The 20,233-nt window shown below is 38.1% G+C and overlaps 2 protein-coding genes across 3 annotated transcripts; one reads left to right on the top strand and one right to left on the bottom strand.

Moving 5' to 3' along the window:
• Nucleotides 1-513: 513 nt before the first annotated feature.
• Nucleotides 514-13,045, bottom strand: Gli (carboxyl ester lipase-like protein Gli). Of its 2 annotated transcripts, none has more exons than XM_065476681.1 (13): nucleotides 12,571-13,045; nucleotides 10,623-11,091; nucleotides 8,016-8,162; nucleotides 7,770-7,923; nucleotides 7,502-7,713; nucleotides 7,279-7,446; nucleotides 7,026-7,227; nucleotides 6,786-6,973; nucleotides 6,470-6,656; nucleotides 6,308-6,413; nucleotides 6,053-6,248; nucleotides 5,885-6,000; nucleotides 514-2,172 (listed from the first exon to the last, which is right to left on the bottom strand). In XM_065476681.1, exons 1-13 carry the CDS (start codon nucleotides 12,717-12,719, stop codon nucleotides 1,803-1,805), a joined length of 2,664 nt encoding a protein of 887 aa, XP_065332753.1. In that variant the 5' UTR covers nucleotides 12,720-13,045; the 3' UTR covers nucleotides 514-1,802. The 2 variants fall into 2 exon arrangements, with proteins under 2 accessions (XP_065332753.1, XP_065332754.1); XM_065476682.1 differs by having other exon boundaries at nucleotides 2,029-2,188.
• Nucleotides 13,046-13,070: 25 nt separating this feature from the next.
• On the top strand, nucleotides 13,071-19,801 carry Oseg4 (intraflagellar transport protein Oseg4). Its single transcript, XM_065476680.1, is given in 20 exon segments — nucleotides 13,071-13,183; nucleotides 13,736-13,839; nucleotides 13,895-14,006; nucleotides 14,061-14,227; nucleotides 14,280-14,543; nucleotides 14,597-14,750; nucleotides 15,181-15,326; nucleotides 15,385-15,603; nucleotides 15,690-15,834; nucleotides 15,886-16,011; nucleotides 16,066-16,387; nucleotides 16,455-16,692; nucleotides 16,744-16,922; nucleotides 16,982-17,185; nucleotides 17,242-17,385; nucleotides 17,447-17,642; nucleotides 17,929-18,141; nucleotides 18,192-18,417; nucleotides 18,574-18,734; nucleotides 19,305-19,801. Coding segments are annotated over 19 exon segments (3,564 nt in total). The 5' UTR covers nucleotides 13,071-13,183; nucleotides 13,736-13,815; the 3' UTR covers nucleotides 19,629-19,801.
• Nucleotides 19,802-20,233: the final 432 nt, after the last annotated feature.

Raw genomic sequence — 20,233 nt, 5'->3', positions numbered from 1 at the left:
GAGATTTAGACTGAATAAGACGATAATACTATTATTTCTGAGCTTCCAAACATTTTGGGACCATTTAATTAGTAAAAATATTTATAAAACTATATTTGAACGCGGTACTTAACACCGTCTAAACTTTTCAAGGCCCAGTAAAATTTTTAATAAGAAAAAAAAAATAAATTTTCAATAACAATTTTTAACAAATGAACAAATTTTCAGTCATTTACCCAGCGTTTGTTTTGAACTAGTGAAAGGCTGGAAAAATGAAAGTGTTTCCTGGTAGCAAAAATCTTCAAAATATATATCGTTATTTATTGTTCATGCATATCAAATTACAGAAAATTTATTATTTTTAATAAATATATAATTATAATGATACTTAAAATTGTAAAATCTATATTTCCAATTGATTTAAATTCTTGGTAAAAATTTATTGAAATGGAAACAACCATCGTTGAGGAAAAATCAAGTTTCAGTTAGTTATTTTGTTATCTCATCTAAATATAAAAGTATACCATTTTAGAATCGCTTTCAAAGCATTATTTATTTGATTTTGTAGAAAAGATTTTTTTACAAGAAGTATTATTGCAGTACAAAAACGTATACATTATACGTAAACCTCTCTGCGTAGATATAAAATTAACATACAATTCCTCACAAAGCAATCACTCTCTATTTCTGCAAATAATTAATCTATCATATTGCTGAATCTAGGATATTTACCCTATTATTGTCAAATAAACTGTAACCACACGGTCTATTATGTCATGTTAACAGGCAATTAAACTGCTATTGATACACATTAATACTGATAAAGTTGTTGAAAATCTACTGCAATTTAACAGGTGAAAAATAAGTAACACATTTTCTTAATTTTGATTTGCAGATTGGCAGTAACACGAACACGTTATCTGCAAACTGCACCAACAATTAAATGATGATGAACTCGTTTCAAAGGCAGTGTAACTGAAGATCATTGCACGTGGACTTTTGAGCACTTGCACACTGTCCATTGTTTTCCTTAATTTTAAACACTAGGACTCTTAAAACTCAAAAATATATTTTTTGTTTGGCCTAATTGCAATTTGAAAATTCAACAAATAATATTTATGTAATAAACAGCTAGTGAAGCAAACAGTTTAAAATTTACACAAATGTTTCAAACTAACTAAGAGGACTTTGATTAAGTTTTAAAGAATTCCAGAAATGTATAGATTAAAGCCAAAAATTTCCACTGCAAGAAACATAAATTAATATAATTATGAGGGAAAACAAGAAAGATCAATTAGTATTTAATTAAAACAAATTTATTTAAATTTTTGAAAATAAAATCATATTCTTTAATATTTTTGGGTTTTTGTTTTAGATGTTGACGAGAAGAGCCAATGTCAAGCATTGAAACTTTCGATTTTTTTTTCCAAAAATTAGAATTCTTAATTGTTTATGTAATAAATCTTTTAACTGCACGTTGCTGGACTAAATTTAAAAAAAATCATAAAACAGAAAAACGTAACTCAATTTTTTCTTATTTCCAATTACAATTTAACGTGTAATCTTCAGCTTCCTTTATTTAATTTTCACCATTAAATAGAATTTTCTCCTCGCTTTAGACCAAACAAATCTTTCAATTCTGTTCTCCGAGTCCTTAAACTATATCCTGCGCATCTTAAAAATCTAATGGACGGTTTCAAATTTTGACTCAACACCCTCACTTGTGCACCAAAACCTCCGGACCCCGCAGTTCCTTTATTATTTAACAAACACCGCGGAGGCTTTGCACACGAGGAACCCTGCTACATTTTAAAATAGTCTTACTACACTTGCGTTTGCGGCACGAGGTCGTGCAGCATCTGTTTCTGGGACTTGGGGTACCTGGTGTTGTGCGGGTTGAGACTAGGTCTGCTGGACGAGGTGGTGTACTCGTCCCTGAGCGAGGAGGCGTCGCCCCTGAGGGACGAGTTGCTGCCGCCACTGCGCAGGGACGGCGTGCTCATCGCCTTCGTGGGGCCGTGGTTGCCCCGCGGCTGGGGCATCGGGTGCGACTGCACGGCAAGCGCCGGCCGCGGGGCCGCCGGGGCCGCCTGCGGCTTCTCCAGCGGCAGCGAGCTGAACTCGTACGTGTCCAGATGGCTCTCGTTGTCGCGGTCGATCAGCACGCGGCTGCTGTACAGGTCCGAGTTATCCCTGAAATGAGAACGGGCTGAAGGGCGCAATTAACCTTTGGGCCACGCGTCACACTAGGCCCAGCAATGCTTCGAAGAGGTAATTTTGACCTAAAGTTCTGATTGATCAGATGCACCTTTTTTAATGAGTTTTTTTATTTGCTTTAAAATTGTTAATTTTTTTATAAGTGCACCATCACAAATTAATACAGGGCTGTGAATGATTTTTCCAAAAAAATTGAGTCTTCCTTTCCGATTTAAGATTAATTTATTAAAATGCATACCTTTATTAACATATTTGAGAAAAATTTAGTCCCAAATGTTGTTCATTTTAAGCTGAAATCAATGGAATTAATTTCCTGACTGGCAGTGTAATTTTTAAAAGGTATTAAAGAAAAATTAAATTCAAGATTTTGTTAGAAATTTTCTACTTGATTTGTTCAGGTATCATGAAAATATTTTTAAAATGTTCGCCAACTCTGTACAAATTTTAATAATTTTAAATTGGTAGTGAAATTGAATAGAAAGTTAGTAAATGAGCCACATTCCGTCAAAGCAACAAATTTCTGTCCGGGGGTCGATGGATTTTGATGAATTTTTTTCTGCGGTAATTTGGCCCTAATTGCACTACAATACAATTGAGAAAACTCCGACTTTCCAATTTTTGCGGGTTTTGCGGGCGTTAAAGGGTCAAAATCTGGGAATTTTGAGTACTTCATAACTTTGCTCAGGGTGGTCCTAGAACAAAAATTAAAAAACCCGCAAATTCGTCTTAACAAGACAAACAACTTTTACATTGACCTCAAAGTGGTAGGTCAAAGGTCAAGGTCATAAAAATTGATTTTTTTATTTTGAACTCAAATTTGAAAATGAATATATCGAAATTTTTTATTTTTTTCATGACCATTTTGTAGAGCATAAAAAATTGAGTTAAAAACGTTAAAATTTGGAATGGCGTTTTGCCTCATTTTTTTACTAAAAAATGAAAACTTCGAAAACCCTTGTTTTTCGATGTTGGTAAAAAACGATGATTGACCAAATCTCGACTTCTAGTCATCCGAATTTCCAAAACCGCATACCGTTAGACTCCTCTCGACGTCCCAAAGTGTACTAAAGGGGTATGAGACCCACCAACCCCCAACCCCCTTTTAACCCCCTCAATAACGTGAAATTTATCATTTTTTCGTCAATTTCAACACCTTAACACGACGTTGACGAGTTATTGTCTTCTCCAAACCAATTCATTAACTTAGTTCACTCAAAGACGAGTCAAATGGAACTTATTTTTTGTAAATAGGACCACCACAACCTGAGATTCGGGTGCACAAAGATTTTTTTCCAAACGCGATGCAATAAAATTCTGGATGATCGACCAAATCTCGACTTCTAATCATCTGATTTTGAAAAACCGCATACCGTTAGACTCGTCTTGACATCCCCAAGTGTACTAAAGGGGTATGAGACCCACCAACCCCCAACCCCCATTTCGCCCCCTTAATAATGTGAAATTTAGCATTTTTTCGGTCGTTTCAACACCTTATCATGACGTTGACGAGTAATTATCTTCTTCAAACCAATTCATTTACTTAGTTCACTTCAAAACGATTCAAACGATACTTAATTTTTGAAAATAGGACCACTACAACCTGATATTTGAGTGGCACAAAGTTTTTTATTAAGACGCGGATGCATTAAAATGCTCGGTGAGCACCAAATCTCGAACAAAACACAAAAAGGTGGTCCTATTTACAAAAATTAAGTACCGTTTGACTCGTATTGAAGTGAACTAAGTAACTAAATTGGTTTAAAGAAGACAATTACTCGTCAACGTCGTGCTAAGGTGTTGAAACGGACGAAAGAATGCTAAATTTCCCGTTATTAAGGGGGTTAAATGAGGGTAGGGGGTTGGTGGGTCTCATACCCCTTTAGTACACTTGGGGATGTCAAGACGAGTCTAACGGTATGCGGTTTTTCAAAATCAGATGATTAGAAGTCAAGATTTGGTTGATCATCCAGAATTTTATTGCATCGCGTTTGGAAAAAAATCTTTGTGCAAGCGAATCTCAGGTTGTGGTGGTCCTATTTACAAAAAATAAGTTCCATTTGACTCATATTTGAGTGAACTAAGTTAATGAATTGGTTTGAAGAAGACAATTACTCGTCAACGTCATGATAAGGTGTTGAAACGGACGAAAAATTCTAAATTTCACGTTATTTAGAGGGTTAAAAGGGGGTTGGGGGTTGGTGGGTCTCATACCCCTTTAATGCACTTAGGGACGTCGAGAGGAGTCTAACGGTATGCGGTTTTTCAAAATCAGATGATTAGAAGTCGAGATTTGGTCGATCATCCAGAATTTTATTGCATCGCGTTTAGAAAAAAATCTTTGTGCACCCGAATCTCAGGTTGTGGTGGTCCTATTTACAAAAAATAAGTTCCATTTGACTCGTCTTTGAGTGAACTAAGTTAATGAATTGGTTCGAAGAAGACAATTACTCGTCAACGTCATGATAAGGTGTTGAAACGGACGAAAAATTCTAAATTTCACGTTATTTAGGGGGTTAAAAGGGGGTTGGGGGTTGGTGGGTCTCATACCCCTTTAGTACACTTTGGGACGTCGAGAGGAGTCTAACGGTATGCGGTTTTGGAAATTCGGATGACTAGAAGTCGAGATTTGGTCAATCATCGTTTTTTACCAACATCGAAAAACAAGGGTTTTCGAAGTTTTCATTTTTTAGTAAAAAAATGAGGCAAAACGCCATTCCAAATTTTAACGTTTTTAACTCAATTTTTTATGCTCTACAAAATGGTCATGAAAAAAATAAAAAATTTCGATATATTCATTTTCAAATTTGAGTTCAAAATAAAAAAATCAATTTTTATGACCTTGACCTTTGACCTACCACTTTGAGGTCAATGTAAAAGTTGTTTGTCTTGTTAAGACGAATTTGCGGGTTTTTTAATTTTTGTTCTAGGACCACCCTGAGCAAAGTTATGAAGTACTCAAAATTCCCAGATTTTGACCCTTTAACGCCCGCAAAACCCGCAAAAATTGGAAAGTCGGAGTTTTCTCAATTGTATTGTAGTGCAATTAGGGCCAAATTACCGCAGAAAAAAATTCATCAAAATCCATCGACCCCCGGACAGAAATTTGTTGCTTTGACGGAATGTGGCTCAAATACATTTATAATTTACATCTTGGCGTATTTTTAAAACCGTGAAAAAACTTATTAAATATAAAGATTTAACATTTAAATTTTTTAGTTTCTGTGCCAATTTTAGGAAGTTGTAATGTTTTGAGTAGCTCTTAAATGTGTGGAAGCCGCAGTTGAAACAGTCTAAAAGAATTACTAATAATGTATGAATCACTATTACAGCCCCATATTAACTAATTAAAATTTTAATCCGTGTAATTTTGTCATTAGGAAGCATTGCTCTGCCTAATGTTAAAAAATTGTCATCCAAACTCCATCCATCACCTGGTACTGTTCCTAAGTTGGTTATAATTGCTGCTTGGAAAACAGAGTTAGTGATTATAAGCGATTCCTCGAGGATTTATAAGGCTGCCTAAGGCTCAGCCCTATTGCGGCGCTAAAAGCTTTCATGAACAGAATGTGAAGTATTGTTTTCCTATACCGTGTTGTGCTTGCTATACTCTCACTCTTTCTCGAGCAGTGTGCAGTCCGCGCATATATACAGCACGCGTCTCTCGCAAGAGAAAAATTCGATTTCTTACCTTATTGCTTTTCTCCAAAGCACGCAGCATATGAATATGATGACGAGCAGCAGCACGCAAATCGACGTGATGCTCCAAAATGCAACCTGAATCGGCTGGTTTGGTTCCCACCAAAACTGCGAAATGATTTTTTTTAAATTTTTTGATTGTAATATTTTAAAATCTCACCTCAGTGGTGGGAGGATAGGTTGGCACCAGAATTCCAATCACGCTGGGTAAATAATTGGACCAAAAGGCACACTCTTTTTGATTGTAGTTGACCATGATGCTGGAGTTGTAGGTCGTGTTGAGATTGAGATAGTAGAGCCGACCAGTCTGTGCAGGCTGGAAGTGCAAACCAAGAATTTGCTCGTGCGAAGGATGACTGCAAGAGAATAAAACGTTTAGCAAGTTGGAAATTTTGCTATTGGGCAAAATAAATACCCGTATCGTGCGAAGAACGAGTAGGCCTTCATGAAGAAGTGGCTCATGTTCCTGTCACTGTCGGTCCACCTTACATTCTCCAGTCTCAACTTCAAGGGAAAGAATTCTAGAAAGAAATTTTTTAATAAACTGTATTAATGGTATAATCATGAACAAACGGACCGTGGTCCATGAAAGGTGCTCCAGTGAGGAAGAAATATTCCGTGTCGTGGGGCACCCTGCGCCAGTAAGGCGCCCTCAGGGCCTCAACGGACGTGTTCAGGTGGTACAGGAACACTGGAATGTTCTTCTCGACAAGCAGTTTGGCCATCTTGTCACTCGGCGCCCGGTAGAAAAAGTCAGAGAGAAACTGACGAAGAATAAAAAATTAATTATCATAAATATTTTATTTATAAAATTGTCTCTTCCCCCAAATAAAATTCAAATGCAACCTGCCCTCTCTTAACAGTGCCAATTTTTAAATCATTTTGAAACTCACGTTGATATACTGCTCGCGGATGTGCGTAACATTGTGTGGATCGGGCCAGTAGGTGTACATGTATTTAATTGCGTCGTAAACGCCCTCTGGATTCAGCGTGTAGTTGTATTTGAAGACAAACTCCCTGATCTTCTGGTCGAAGAATTTTTCATCAACCTCATAGTCTGGTGCCAGACTTTCATTGTTGTCTAAATACGAAAATTTTTAAAATTATAAATATTTTGTTGCTTTTCTCCTTACGGATGAAAAAGGCAGCTTCATCATGTGTGATGCCGCTCAGGTAAGAGAGTCCATGGTTGAAGTCACCCTTTTTAATCGACTTCTCAGGCATTTCCTGGAACATGCGCCAGTCCTTCTCCTTCCAGCCGTCAAACCAGCTGTCTTCGGCCACTTTGAAGCCTTTGTCCAGCACAGGTGCCCAAGGGAAGGTGCCAACATCAGGCTGAAATATTAAAAATTAAATAAAATTCTCTTTACGAAAATTGTTACAAACCGGAAACTCTGCATTTCCCAGCTCGTGGAAATGGCGTTGCTTGAGGCAGCTGACGATGTTCCAAGATGAGTCGATGTTGCAGCCGAGAAGACGGGAGAACACGCGGCTTGTGTTTTGAACGCGGTACACGTCCTCAATTATTGCCCAGTCAGCCAAAGCGGATCCACTCTTTAAATTTTTAATTTCAATTAAATCACATCACTCTCAGTGGTTTGAAACGTACCTGGGCAATGACCCTCGACACGAGTTGTCTGGTTCTCGGCGCCACCATGAGCAGCCCGGCGGAAGCAGCGCCCGCTCCAGGCCCAAACAGCGTGATCAGATTTCTGTCTCCGTTGAAAAACTCAATGTTCTCGTGCACCCAGCGCAAAGCCATTGCTTGATCGAGTACTCCGTAATTTCCTGGCGAATTTTCATCTCCCGTGCTCAAAAAACCTAGTGAATTTATTCAGCATAATTATTGAAATAATAAAAAAATGTCCGAGTAATACCCAAGGCGCCGAGACGGTAATTGATGGTGACGACGACCACGTCATAAAACGACGCCAGTACATGTGCTGGGAACAGGTTTGAGGCTCCCTTCTGGTAATCACCACCGTGGATGTAGACCATCACAGGAAAAGGTTGTGCGAGGCCTGACTGGGTCTGAAATGTATTAATTTAATTGATTGATAATTTATTATATGTGGTTTTCCTCTTCAATTTTAATTATTCTCAATTTTTATTAGTTAACTTACATGTGGTGAGTAAACATTCAGGTAGAGGCAGTCCTCATCAACGTCTCGTATTCCCTTCGTTGCACCGATATTATTTAGAGGCTGAGGACAGGCTGGACCAAAATCAACGGCTTGCAGAAGCTGCCAGCCCTTGTGAGCCCTTGGTGGCTGGAAAACAAAATATAAAAAATTTAGTTTGCAAAAATAAAATTAATGAATGGCGATCGGTTAGGAAATTTAACACTGAAGAATTTTTGAAAGGTAAAATTTTTGAAAGATGTCAGAATATGTCTTATTATTTCAAACGAAATTTGAAGAAAATAAAGGAGGGAAAAAAGCAGGAGATTGATATATCAGTTGAAAATTTTAAAAAATTTCGGGAATTTGAGATAAAAGTTTCTTTACTATCTTTTTTATTGTTATATACAGCATAAATCTCGATTTTTGATCCAGTTTGACGATAAAGCAAGTTTAAATTTTTATTCATAAATTTTGATTGCATTTATCTTTAATTCAGTTTGGAAAGTGAATGCGATGAATTAATTCAATGTAGAGCGTGAGCAAATATAGACAGACACTTTGTCAATCAGTGAAATCTTGAGTCATATCACGTCACAATTATTTTATCTTTTCCGCTCATTCCATTTTGACTCAGCCGCGTATAGGTGATTAAAATCTGACGTGTCCTGGGAAGTTAACTAACACAGTCCGTTTCACCAGCTGAAGCTGTGTTTGCTCCCGCAGATAACGCACAATCTGTCTCACACGCACCTTTATCGCGCTAGTTTGATTCCCACATGCCTCGCCTAAATTGTCCCAATTTTGGGGGGGGGGGGGGGGAAAGGAAGGAAATCTCATCTCTAAATAGCATTTCTTTCGCAATTTTACTCAGTAAGAGAACAACTCATGCCAATTATACACTAATAAAACCCCCAAGCTTCAAGGTTACGCGGAGAGCAATTTCGCGCAGACGATGCACCAGTTGCCTCTACATGGAGGAGCATAGAAGCTGCTGTTTGTTCTCAACTTGAGCAGCGACGAGCTTTCAGTTCAATTAGCATGATAAAAAGAAGTTTCTTTCGGACCCGACGTGAACAGATTCGTTTTCTTTCAGCGGTCTCTTTAACAATGAAAGCTGGAGGAATGTATATGAATTAAATTAGAGCAGTGATATATTTTTGTCTGGCTCCCATAATTTGAAAACAGTATACCTGTCAATAAAATAGTGCAAGGAACGACGAAAATTCTTTCGAGAAGAAAAACACATGAGTCATTCTAAAACATTTCTGATGTTTTTTTAGTGCAGTCACGTAATTTTTTAAGACTAAAACATGCACACAGACGCAGGATTTAATCTGAAATCGGAGCGGAAGAGATGTAGACATTAACGGTGGATTCATTTTTTCGGAAGCTTTGAACGCGAAATCCTTAACGCACTTAGCCGTTACTTCATTGTTAAAATGTTAAAGGGTTTTAGCTCATGTCCCGAAGAAAATATAGGGTCTTGGAAAATAGTTTTTCCGAGAATTAAATGGTTTTAAAAATAGAAAAAGTGGGAAAATCCACTCCATAAGGATATTTATTATTTATAAATTAAAATTTTTAATTAAATGTATTTATAGTTTTATTCAACTTACAATCTCTACTGAATTTGACAAAACGGGGGAAGATTGTGCTCTGCTGCAAATTTGAAAATTGGAAACTGATACCCTATGGTAATTATCGATTTACAGCATATCCAGATAGGATCTTTAGTTTTGCCCTGTAGTTTCTATATTCTATTTCAGTGACCAAGCTTTTTATTAAATATATTATGATACACCATCGTTGGAAATTTCTTTTAAATCTTCACTTTTAAATCACATGAGAGTTAAAAAAAGCTTATTTGAATACACGCTTTTTTATTTTACAGGGTTTCTTATTGCTTTAGATACTATCTTCCACTCAATCCGAGAGTTTTGTGTATTTTTAGACAAAAATATTTTTTTACCAAAATCAACTGATTTCAAATCCTCTTAAAATAATTTAAGACCTGCTAGTACTTTTTTATTTTCTCTTTAAGTGGCGTATCTTTCAATTCAACAAATAATTATTTCTGAGTTTTTTGACCACTTCTAAATAAAATACTTGTTGCGTGTCGACTGACAAGAGTACATAAACAGAACCAAGTAAAAATCGAAGAATATTTTTTTCAACTATGAAATAAAATTGTATTTCTCTCCATATCCGTGTAAACTCATGATTGAAATAATCACGGACTTATATGGTTACAATTTTGATAACTGAACCAACGTTTTCTCTCCTCTTAAAATCAACAGGCTGTAAAAGTGACATCATTAACAGCTGTTTCCGTCTGTAGACTGAATGAGACGTTCAATTTTAAGAGAAATATTAGACAATTTTAAATCACCAGTATTTTAAACCTTCAATCACTTTCAGTTGTGAAAAATCTTCATGGGAATTTAGTTTATAAATTTACTTTAAAAGCGTAATTAAAAAATAAGGTTGGCAAACATTATTAATAGATCGTTATTGGTTCACCACTCTGCAGGGATTATTGCACGCGTGTATTTTACCGAACTTTCCCCATTGCACGCGTAATCCTGATCAAAAATTCATAAAGCGTACCTTGAATCGGCCTTCCCTGACAGGCGGCTGGGCGTAAGGAATGCCGAGGAAGACGCTGCAGTTGCCCTGGATGCGGTCGACGGGCGACTGTCCCGGCCGGTAGTAGGACAGCGGATTGGGGTTGTCGTAGAGGTGCACCTTGAAGCCCTGGATCTGGCCGAACGGCGTGCTGACGTAGACGTCGCGGTCGTTGATCAAATTGATCGAGTCGGGTCGCTGACGACCCTGCAGGTCGGGCCGCCACCCTGCCAGGATGCCCGGCTGCGGGAAGGGTGTCGGGTGTTGCGGGTCGTCGTACCGATTGCCGTAGAAGTTGCCCCCGACGCCTCCGGCGCCAACGCCGCCCCGCAGCCGCGTGTTGAAGTAGTGACCATCAAAGCCGACGCCTCCCGGTTGCTGGTGGCCGTAGCCGCGGTCAGGGTAGCCCCAGTTGCGCTGCTGGTTGTTGTCCACGTACTCGCCAAACCGTCTAAACATTTTGATTGTATATGGGTCAATTCTAATGCTGCAGAAACCCTCAAGTTTGTGCAAATTTACTAGAACAGGCAAATTTGACTTTCTCCGCGAAATAATTATGAAATATTGAAAATTAAAATTTGTGACATTAATGAACTGTATTGGACACTTAAACCGGCTCAAGAACTATTAGCTGTCTTAAAATGCATTGTACAAATTAAAAAAAATATACCACGAAAATTGACGTACTTAACTAATTTAATATTCTTAATAGTTCAAAAAATCTGGATTTTAAAGGTAATTTAGTATGCTCAAAACATTCATTTTTTAACGTGACCTATTTTAACCTATTTTAAGGAAGAGTAACAACTCAAAGTTATTGAATTTAATTTGGCTGCATTATTAGTTTTAGTGGGTGAAAAATTAGGTCCAATATTAGCTTTTCAATCTTGTGAACGTACTTTTAGTTTGAAATCGTTATATATTCCCAAAAGTGTAGAGACTAATTGAAATAAAACCTGTTTTTTCCCCTAGGGTAATAAATACCAGCGTGTCCACGTTTTTTTTTCTACTTTTACCCATACCTTCCTTAAACTATGAAATTTGTTTAGATAAATTAAAAATTTGATGCCTCGGGGATGTGAGTATTTTGTTTATTAAATAAGTCAAGCAAAATAGTTCAATCGTTACATTACAAGAAATATTCTAGAGCTGTTGCCTTGCTCAAGCTATATTTATTTTAATAAAAATTAATGATTTCATATACTTAAAGAAACAACTAATCAAGACCATCAGTTTTAAGTCCACAATTTTCCTCATTGCATTTTAAGATTGAAAAATTTGTACATTACTTTAATAATTTACAAATTATTAAAAAAATAAACAATTTTATTTTACTTTTTATTTACAGTTGTAAGTTTTTATCACAAAACAAAATAAAATATAATTAAATTTATTTATAAAAAATGCATAACGTTTAATACAGTATTAGTCAAATAAATAGTATAATTGAGTTTGCATAAAAATTACTTATTTAATAAAATATTACAATTATTTTAACATTAGTGTACAATTATTCAAAATATTATGATTTCACCACTGGTTTCTGACGGTTTTTACCACTCAATTTTTTCCAATTTCTTGAGCAAGAAATGAATTTATTTCATGTTCCCCCACTAAAAATTTAAAATCGGAGTGGTCAAAATGTCCTCCACTGCAGAAATTTTCTTTCGAATTGCCATTTTGCTGCCTCATCAATTTCTCCAAAAATTTATCTCTGTCAATTTTTTAATTCGAGGTCATAAAAGCTTGAATAGAAAATTATTGAAAAGTAGGGTGAAAACTCTGCCTGCAAGAAACTGGTAAAAGTTAGGAAAAAACGTTTTTACTGTACTGCACTGCATTTTTTTTAAATGCGGGTTTTTTGTAACCTTCTAACTATTTTAATTGAAAAGACATCAGAAGAGAGCAACAGAAAACTCAAAAGGCTCACCTGTTATTCTCATATTGTTCCCTCTGCTGTTGCTGGTCGAGTGGACTTCTGGTCTGGTCCCAGGGGAGGCGAGCGCCCTCCTGGGCCGCGCCGAGCCACCCCTGCAGCCCCAGAAGCACCAGTAGCACGGACACGACGGTGCTGAGCATCTCTCGGCGGGCCGTGCGGCCAGCAGCTAGTGTCCGGCGCGAAAAGCTGACCACCACACCCTTTTCTTCATGCACGACTAACCGAAAGCAAGCAAGCAAGCGAACTCGATAGCTGCTGAGCTTTTGAAAACGCCAAGCAAGGCCAATGCCCCTCGCCTCCTGCGGCGCTGCTGCTGCTGCACGAGTGGGTGACTCACGCTGCCCGTGTCATCCAATTTCGGAGACTGCGACACCGGCAACTCCGTCTTTTGCACCCTCCGCACTAGAATCCAGGGGGATGCGATCGACGCAGATCTCTCGACAGGTGACGCTCCCGACGCGACGCTGCTCTCGCTCCTCCTCCGCGTTTTGTGCAGTTATTCGCGCAGGTACGAATTAATTTCGACTTTGGCCAGGTGGTGGCGCTCGACGCACAGGTGCCCCACAACCGGTCCGCACACCGCAACACTCAGGTGTGCGTCAGGGTGAGTGCATTTTATTGTCTCGTTTGCTCCCGCAAATTGATGCGGTGGACCAAGTTAAAAAATTCTCCGCTTCAATGCCTTTGAGGATTTTTTTATCACAAATTAACTTTAATTCAGCAGAGTACCTGCTCACCGGCGCAATTATCACGTTCCTTAGGTGCCAAGATCGTGATAAAAATATAACTGTCAATTTTCTCACGCATTTGGAGCGTAATTTTCTCTCATAAGGGAATGTTCGCTCTTGTTCCCAGGACTTTTCTGTTTTGGTTTTACGTCGCGCAGCACCGTTTCCTTGGTTACCACCGGTCTAAACATTTACAGAAATGTGCGTTTAGGAAACACTTTGCTCTGTGTCATTCTAATCAAAATAAATTAGAATTTACTCGCATTCTCTGCGCTTGCTGGAAATGTTTTGAATTTTTTTTAGTTATTCCAGTTTTTTTCTGTAAAATGCCTTCAGTTTAATGGTGAGTGGCGACAATTTATTTTGAAAGAGAAGACTGTCTCAAATTTGGCAGCATTTAAAAAAATTAAATATTTTCGTTTCCGCAGGAACTGCAAAATGGATTTCTGAGACCAATTTACTTTCCTAGGAATAAATAAAACATATCAATAGATTACAACCACTAAAAATGTTTCTCTACCTAAGCAAAAAGGTATTTCTCCCAAAAAATAACTATTACAGCAATAAAAAATCTCCTGATATTCCAGATTGCCATTCCAAATAATATAAAACTGAAATGTCTCGCTTGGAACAAAGAGCAGGGCTACATAGCCTGCGGCGGTGACGACGGTCTTTTAAAAATTCTGAAACTCGACTCAGGTATAATATATTAGACTTCAACTTAAATTACCTAAACAAAATAAAAAACTTCAGCCAAAGATGGAAAAGCCAAAGGACTGGCAGCTGCCTCGAATCTGTCGATGAACCAAACGCTCGAGGGGCACAACGGCCAAATTCAGGTTGTCGCCTGGAATGAAGTGCATCAGAAACTAACCAGCAGTGACCAATACGGTCTAATCATCGTCTGGATGCTGTACAAGGTGCCCAATTTAAAATTTAATTCAAACCCAGATTAAAATTTGAAAAAATCAGGGCTCCTGGTATGAAGAAATGATCAACAACAGAAATAAGTCGGTGGTGCGGGGAATGGCGTGGAGCTGCGACGGCCAGAAAATCTGCATCGTGTACGAGGATGGCGCCATCATCATGGGCTCCGTGGACGGCAACCGCATTTGGGGCAAGGAGCTGAAAGGCACCGCCCTCGCCGGCATTGAGTGGTCGCCGGACTCGCAATTTTTATTATTCACCCTGCGAAACGGCGAGATTCACGCTTACGACTCGCAAGGGCTCTTCATGGTGCGTCGTTTTTTTGCTTTTTGTCCACATTTTGCTCACTTATACAGCCACAGATGAAACTGAACATCACTGCTCCGCCCGAGGCCGCCGTCGTTGGCATGCAGTGGTACAACGGAAAGCAAGGCTACTACGAACCGAACTGTCCGGTGCTCGCCATTCTCTACAGCAACGGACACCTGTTGTTGCTCAAGGATGCTAATGATGATGGTATATTTGTTTAATTTAATTTTCAACTTATCAGTGCAGAGGGAACCAAGAGAGATAAAAAATTAAAAAAAATTAAAATATAATAATGATAAATAACAAATTTGTATTTCAATATCTGTTAATCATAAATGATAGTATACGGGCTGATCATAATCATTATTCCCTTTCAATGACAATATTTATTACAGATATATAATATATAAACCCGTTCCCATATTTGAAAATTATGTTTATAGTGTGACTAGCACGCAGGGAAATCTGACTAATTTAAAATTTTTAAACAAAAAGAAACTAAAAATATTATATTTTATTTGTGATAATTTTTATATAAAAATTAAAAATATTTAATACGTGTGCTATGTTAGTTTTTGTTTTAGTTTCACTTTTCATTAAAATATTAAAAATAATTTTTAACATAAATGTTTAATAGGTATTTTAGTAAAAACTAACATGAGTGCAACGTGCTGCCAATGGAATCACAACGGCAGTGTCTTGGCTGTCACAGGCACAATGACGACTGACGACGAAGAAAATCCAATATCAAACATGCTTCAACTATACTCGCCTTACGGAGAGGTAATTTTAATAATAAGCAAATACGATCAATGAGATAATACCCTCTCATCGTATGCAGCATTTGCGGACGTTGAGAATTCCCGGCACCCACGTTAGCAGTTGCGTCTGGGAGGGAGGATCTCTGCGCCTGGCACTCGCAGTCGACTCTTACATCTATTTTGCGAATCTGAGACCGAATTACAAGTGGGGCTATTATTCCAACACGGTCGTCTACTCGACGATCAAAGCAGACCGACCGGAAACTTGCATCACTTTTTGGGACACGAAAAATAATGAGGTAAAAATTGGTATTGTTGAAACACCACGAAATTTTTCAAAAATTATTTCTGGAAATTAAAATTAATTGTGATTAAATATTCGCAGTGTTACTCAAAATATGTAAGCCGACTGTTAGGCATATCAGCTGCAGGGGAACACTGCGTTCTCGCAACCCGCTCTGAAGAAAATACTGCGCAGAGTGGAAAATACGGATTGATCCTCTGCAACACAATTGGCACACCTGTGGACAGTGAGTGATTATTATTTTTAGACTGACCGCGTGATTAAATTTTCCTTGTAGCAAAATTCATTGAAATCGAACCGTTGAACATCACGATGAACCCGACGCACGTGATAATCGCGTCAAAAAGCGAATTTTACGTGTGGAACTTCAGGACACCAAAATCTAGATCTTCAATAGAATTTGGTAATTTTAATATATTTTTCTGTTTGAAATTTGTTAAAATTTTCTCAAAATTAGCTCGGATGGATCGCAAAGAGCGTATTTACCATGTTGATGATGCACCCTCAGGCGCAGCGGACAAAATTATTTCTGATAACATGACATCAAGAACTGTGAGTTTCTTTTATGGTGATCTCTCCTATTTTATATAAATTAAAATTTACGACCAGACTCTGCCGATTGTTGACCCTATTTGCTGCATCGCGTGCTCCGACAAAACAATTCTGATTGGCCGAGAATCTGGACTTGTTCAGAGGTACACCCTTCCGCAGGTCGCTTTGATCAGCAGAATCAACCTTGCTACGAGACCTTATAAAATGGCTATCAACTGTGACTCCACGTCAGTATTGATTTTTATTTTCCTAAATAGTGGTTAATTTTAATTAAAACGAATCTTAATATTCTAGGAGAGTTGCCGTAATTGACGTCAACGGAGTAATGACGTTCATGGAGCTGGAGCCCAGCTCTGTTGAAGGCATGAGCGACGCCCTGAAAGGCTTCGAACGGAGGGACATTTGGGACATCAAGTGGGCCAGTGACAACGCTGAGCTGTTCGCCATCATGGAAAAAACCAGGATGTACGTTTTCCGTAATTTGGACCCGGAAGAGCCTATCCTAAGCTCAGGATACATATGCAGCTTTCAGGTGAGGATGGTCTATTTGGCCTTAAATTTTGTAATTTTAACATTAATATAGGATTTGGAGCTGAAAGCTGTGTTGCTGGACGAAGTGATCCAAGAAACCAGCCTGCCCGGCCCACACCACCTTTTGCAACTGGAGGTGAAGTCTTTGCGAGACACCAGAGAGCTTCTTTCAAAAGTTGGCCTCACAGAAGCTGCCACCTTTATCGAAGACAATCCGCATCCCAGATTATGGTAAAATTGACTGTTATTAATTTTACGTACAGATTTTATGTTTTTTTTTCTATTTCCAGGCGTCTCTTGGCTGAGGCGGCAGTGGAACAGTTGAACTTGCAAGTGGCGGAGACGGCTTTTGTGCGGTGCAGAGACTATCCTGGCATCCAGTTGATCAAAAGGCTGCAGAGTATGAACAACGACATTCTAAAGCAGGCAGAGGTGGCTGCCTATTTCAAGAAATTCGACCAGGCTGAGAAATTATACCTGGACGTTGACAGAAGGTGCCTATATCGAATCATATCTTAATTTGATTTATTTTATATAATAAATTTTTCAGAGATTTAGCAGTTGCTCTTAGAGAGAGGCTTGGAGACTGGTTCAGGGTGATCCAGCTGATTAAAATGGGCCCTGGCGGCACTGACACGCAAATTGAAGTAGCCTGGAACTGCATTGGAGATTTCCTGGCAGACCGGCACAAATGGTTAGGGGGGTCTTTTTCATTTCAAAATTTTATTTAAAAATTTTCATTGAACCACATACAGGGAGGCAGCCAAAGAGTACTACGAGAAGGGCAACAACCACGAAAAACTGGTCCAGTGCTACTACAACCTGGAAGAGTACGAAGCCCTGGAGAGTGTTGTCAACCAACTGCCGGAAGGGCATCCACTCCTGCCTGTCATCGCTGACCGGCTTGCGTCTGTTGGGCTGTGTGAACAGGCAGTCAAGGCTTATATCAAGGTAACAAACGGCCTCTTTTCAATTTAGTAGGATGCACAACAGCAAATAATACGATGGTGGAGCATGTCTTCTGATTTTATCTTGTTATGAATTGTGGTAATGTTAAATAAATGTTAACAGTACAGTCATACTTAAAATTTACAATCAAAAGATTAATATATGATTACATATAAAATTCTGATTTGTTCAGACGTTATTTTCCGCATTTTTTATAGATTATTTCAAATATATGTACAATTTTCTTTAAAATAATAAATAATCCTATAATAAAATGCGTATTTTACAGTGCAATTGCATTCGACTAGCAGTAGACACGTGCGTTGAGCTGCAGCAGTGGAGCCAAGCCGTAGCCTTGGCGGAGGAGCACCAGGTGGAGGACATCGACGGCTTGCTGGCTCAGTACGCCGAGTATCTGCTCAACAAAGGAGACCTGACGCAGGCGGTTGAGCTCTACAGAAAGGCTGGATGCACCGTCGAAGCGGTGAAAATTCTAATCAACGTGAGTGAAACAATTAATTTACCGAAGTTTTGTTAATTTGAATATTGCAGTTGGCGAAGTCTGCTCAGGCGAAAAATAGTCCGTTGCTGTACATCAAGAAGATTTACTTATTGGCAGCTCTCCTCGTCGACAAGTACAAGGAGACCAGGAGGACAGGGGTAGTCAACCAAAATGCAAGGAGGGGTGTCACTGATCCTCTTCTCGGCATTGAGAACCCCTGGCGTGGAGTCGAAGCTTACCATTACCTCATGTTGTCTCAAAGGCAGCTTTACAGAGGTAAACTACAATTTAATTTTTAAATTTTGAATCCAGGTTTAGTAATTATGGGTTGTTCACCACAGAAAATTTGTGTCCCTATATTTTATAAAGCCAACGCAAATTTGGAATAAAATTATTTCTGCGATAAATAATTCAACTAATTAAATTCTACAGGTTTCACTGATGCTGCGTTGAAAACTGCCCTGCAGCTGCAGCAATATGAAAATATCCTGGACCCTGAAACCGTCTACTGTGTCATTGCGCTGGCCAGCTGTGCGAATAAGGCGTTTGGAACCTGCTCAAAAGCGTTCATCAGACTAGAAGCTTTAGATGAGGTAACAAAATCATAGTGCTAATTTAAAATTTGCTGTAGAATTGATAAATATTTGTAAAAACTATTAACATATATATATATATATATATATATATATATATATATATATATATATATATATATATATATATATAATATCAAAATATATATCAATTTTTTAATTTTAAGAATTGAATTAAAATATTTTTAATTTTTCTTCTCAATTTAATTTTAAAAATGGCTAGGAACAAAACATTATTTGTTATCTACTTTTTATGTATACATAAAATATCTTGACAATGTTTAATAGTATCATATACATTCATATTATATCTCATTAAAAATAATATTTGATATTACGCAAATGAAATTAATTTGAAATGGATTAAACAACTAATTATTAATTGAGAATTTAGAGAAAGGAGTGTTGTTTAGTATGGCTTCACGCAGTAAACAATGATCAATTGTAAAAAGTTATTAATTTTGATGAAAATAAACATTTTTATTCAGTCAACTACTAAAATTCCATTTTGTAGAGTTCCATTTTAAATTTTTTAAATCCCATCTCAAATATTACGTAACGTCCAATCAGGTGTCGGAGTCGAGGCGCCAGAAGTACGCCGACCTGGCGATGGAGCTGTTCACCAAGTTCGCGGCGCGGGACGGCGGCGGCGGCGTTTCTGGGGCATCGGGCATGATCGAGTGCCCGAACTGCGAGACGCTGGTGCCGGGGGTGAGCACATCGTGTCCGTCGTGCGAGTCGCCCTTCGTGACGTGCGTGGCCACCGGCTGCTCCATCCCGGACATCCACCGCGCGTGGACCTGCGCCACGTGCAAGCACTCGGCCCTCGCCTCCGAGATGGCAACCCGCAACACCTGCCCTCTATGTCACGACCACAGCAGGAGGGCTCACTAGAATATCATACCGCATATCCAATTAATATGTATAATAATTATGCCAAAAAGTGTAGTTTTTAATTTTGACTTGTTGGAGTGGAATGATAAAAGGGAATTTACTTTATTTCTTGATCTCGAATGGAATTGGCTGCTCTCTTATATGAAAAATATATTTTGGAATGAAACAATAAATTTTGTGTTTACTTTCATCGATCAAACAAGGGCTACCATTACTGATAAATATTCGCAGAGCTTTAAATCCCTTTTGTAGGGCGGTTAATTTCACTTACTTCTAGTGGACTATTTTTAGAATGTGCGTATTATGGTGTAAAAAATAAATTTTGTGGTTTGTAGCTGGTTTTGACAGTTTTTAGTTCACAACTTGCAGCTTTTTTTGAGAGAAAAAAAATACATTCAAGAACATCATATTTCATGGGATGGCCAAAATATGATTTAAAAAAATCAGTTTCTAAAGATTCATCATATTATCGTTTTTATCTCTGCTTTAGTCGCTTCATTTTTTTAGTATCTTCTATTCATGCCAAATAAATAAATTTGCTTCCGATTTTACTAATAATGGAAACTGGTAAGCAAACTGTTTTCGATCAAACCCCTAAGTAATTT

This window comes from Cloeon dipterum, chromosome 1 (genome assembly GCF_949628265.1).
Source record: "Cloeon dipterum chromosome 1, ieCloDipt1.1, whole genome shotgun sequence".
Taxonomy (NCBI): domain Eukaryota; kingdom Metazoa; phylum Arthropoda; class Insecta; order Ephemeroptera; family Baetidae; genus Cloeon; species Cloeon dipterum.
Note: the sequence above shows the minus strand (reverse complement) of the source record. Positions and strands in the feature narration are given on the sequence as shown.

Bases quoted from the DNA above. Each gene is read 5' to 3' on its own strand.
- Gli (XM_065476681.1), bottom strand. From the start codon at position 12,719: ATGCTCAGCACCGTCGTGTCCGTGCTACTGGTGCTTCTGGGGCTGCAG. The intron at 6,414-6,469 runs GTCCGTTTGTTC...ATTTCTTTCTAG, and splicing joins AGCACCTTTCATGGACCACG to AATTCTTTCCCTTGAAGTTG. The intron at 6,001-6,052 runs GTGAGATTTTAA...ATCATTTCGCAG, and splicing joins CCTATCCTCCCACCACTGAG to TTTTGGTGGGAACCAAACCA.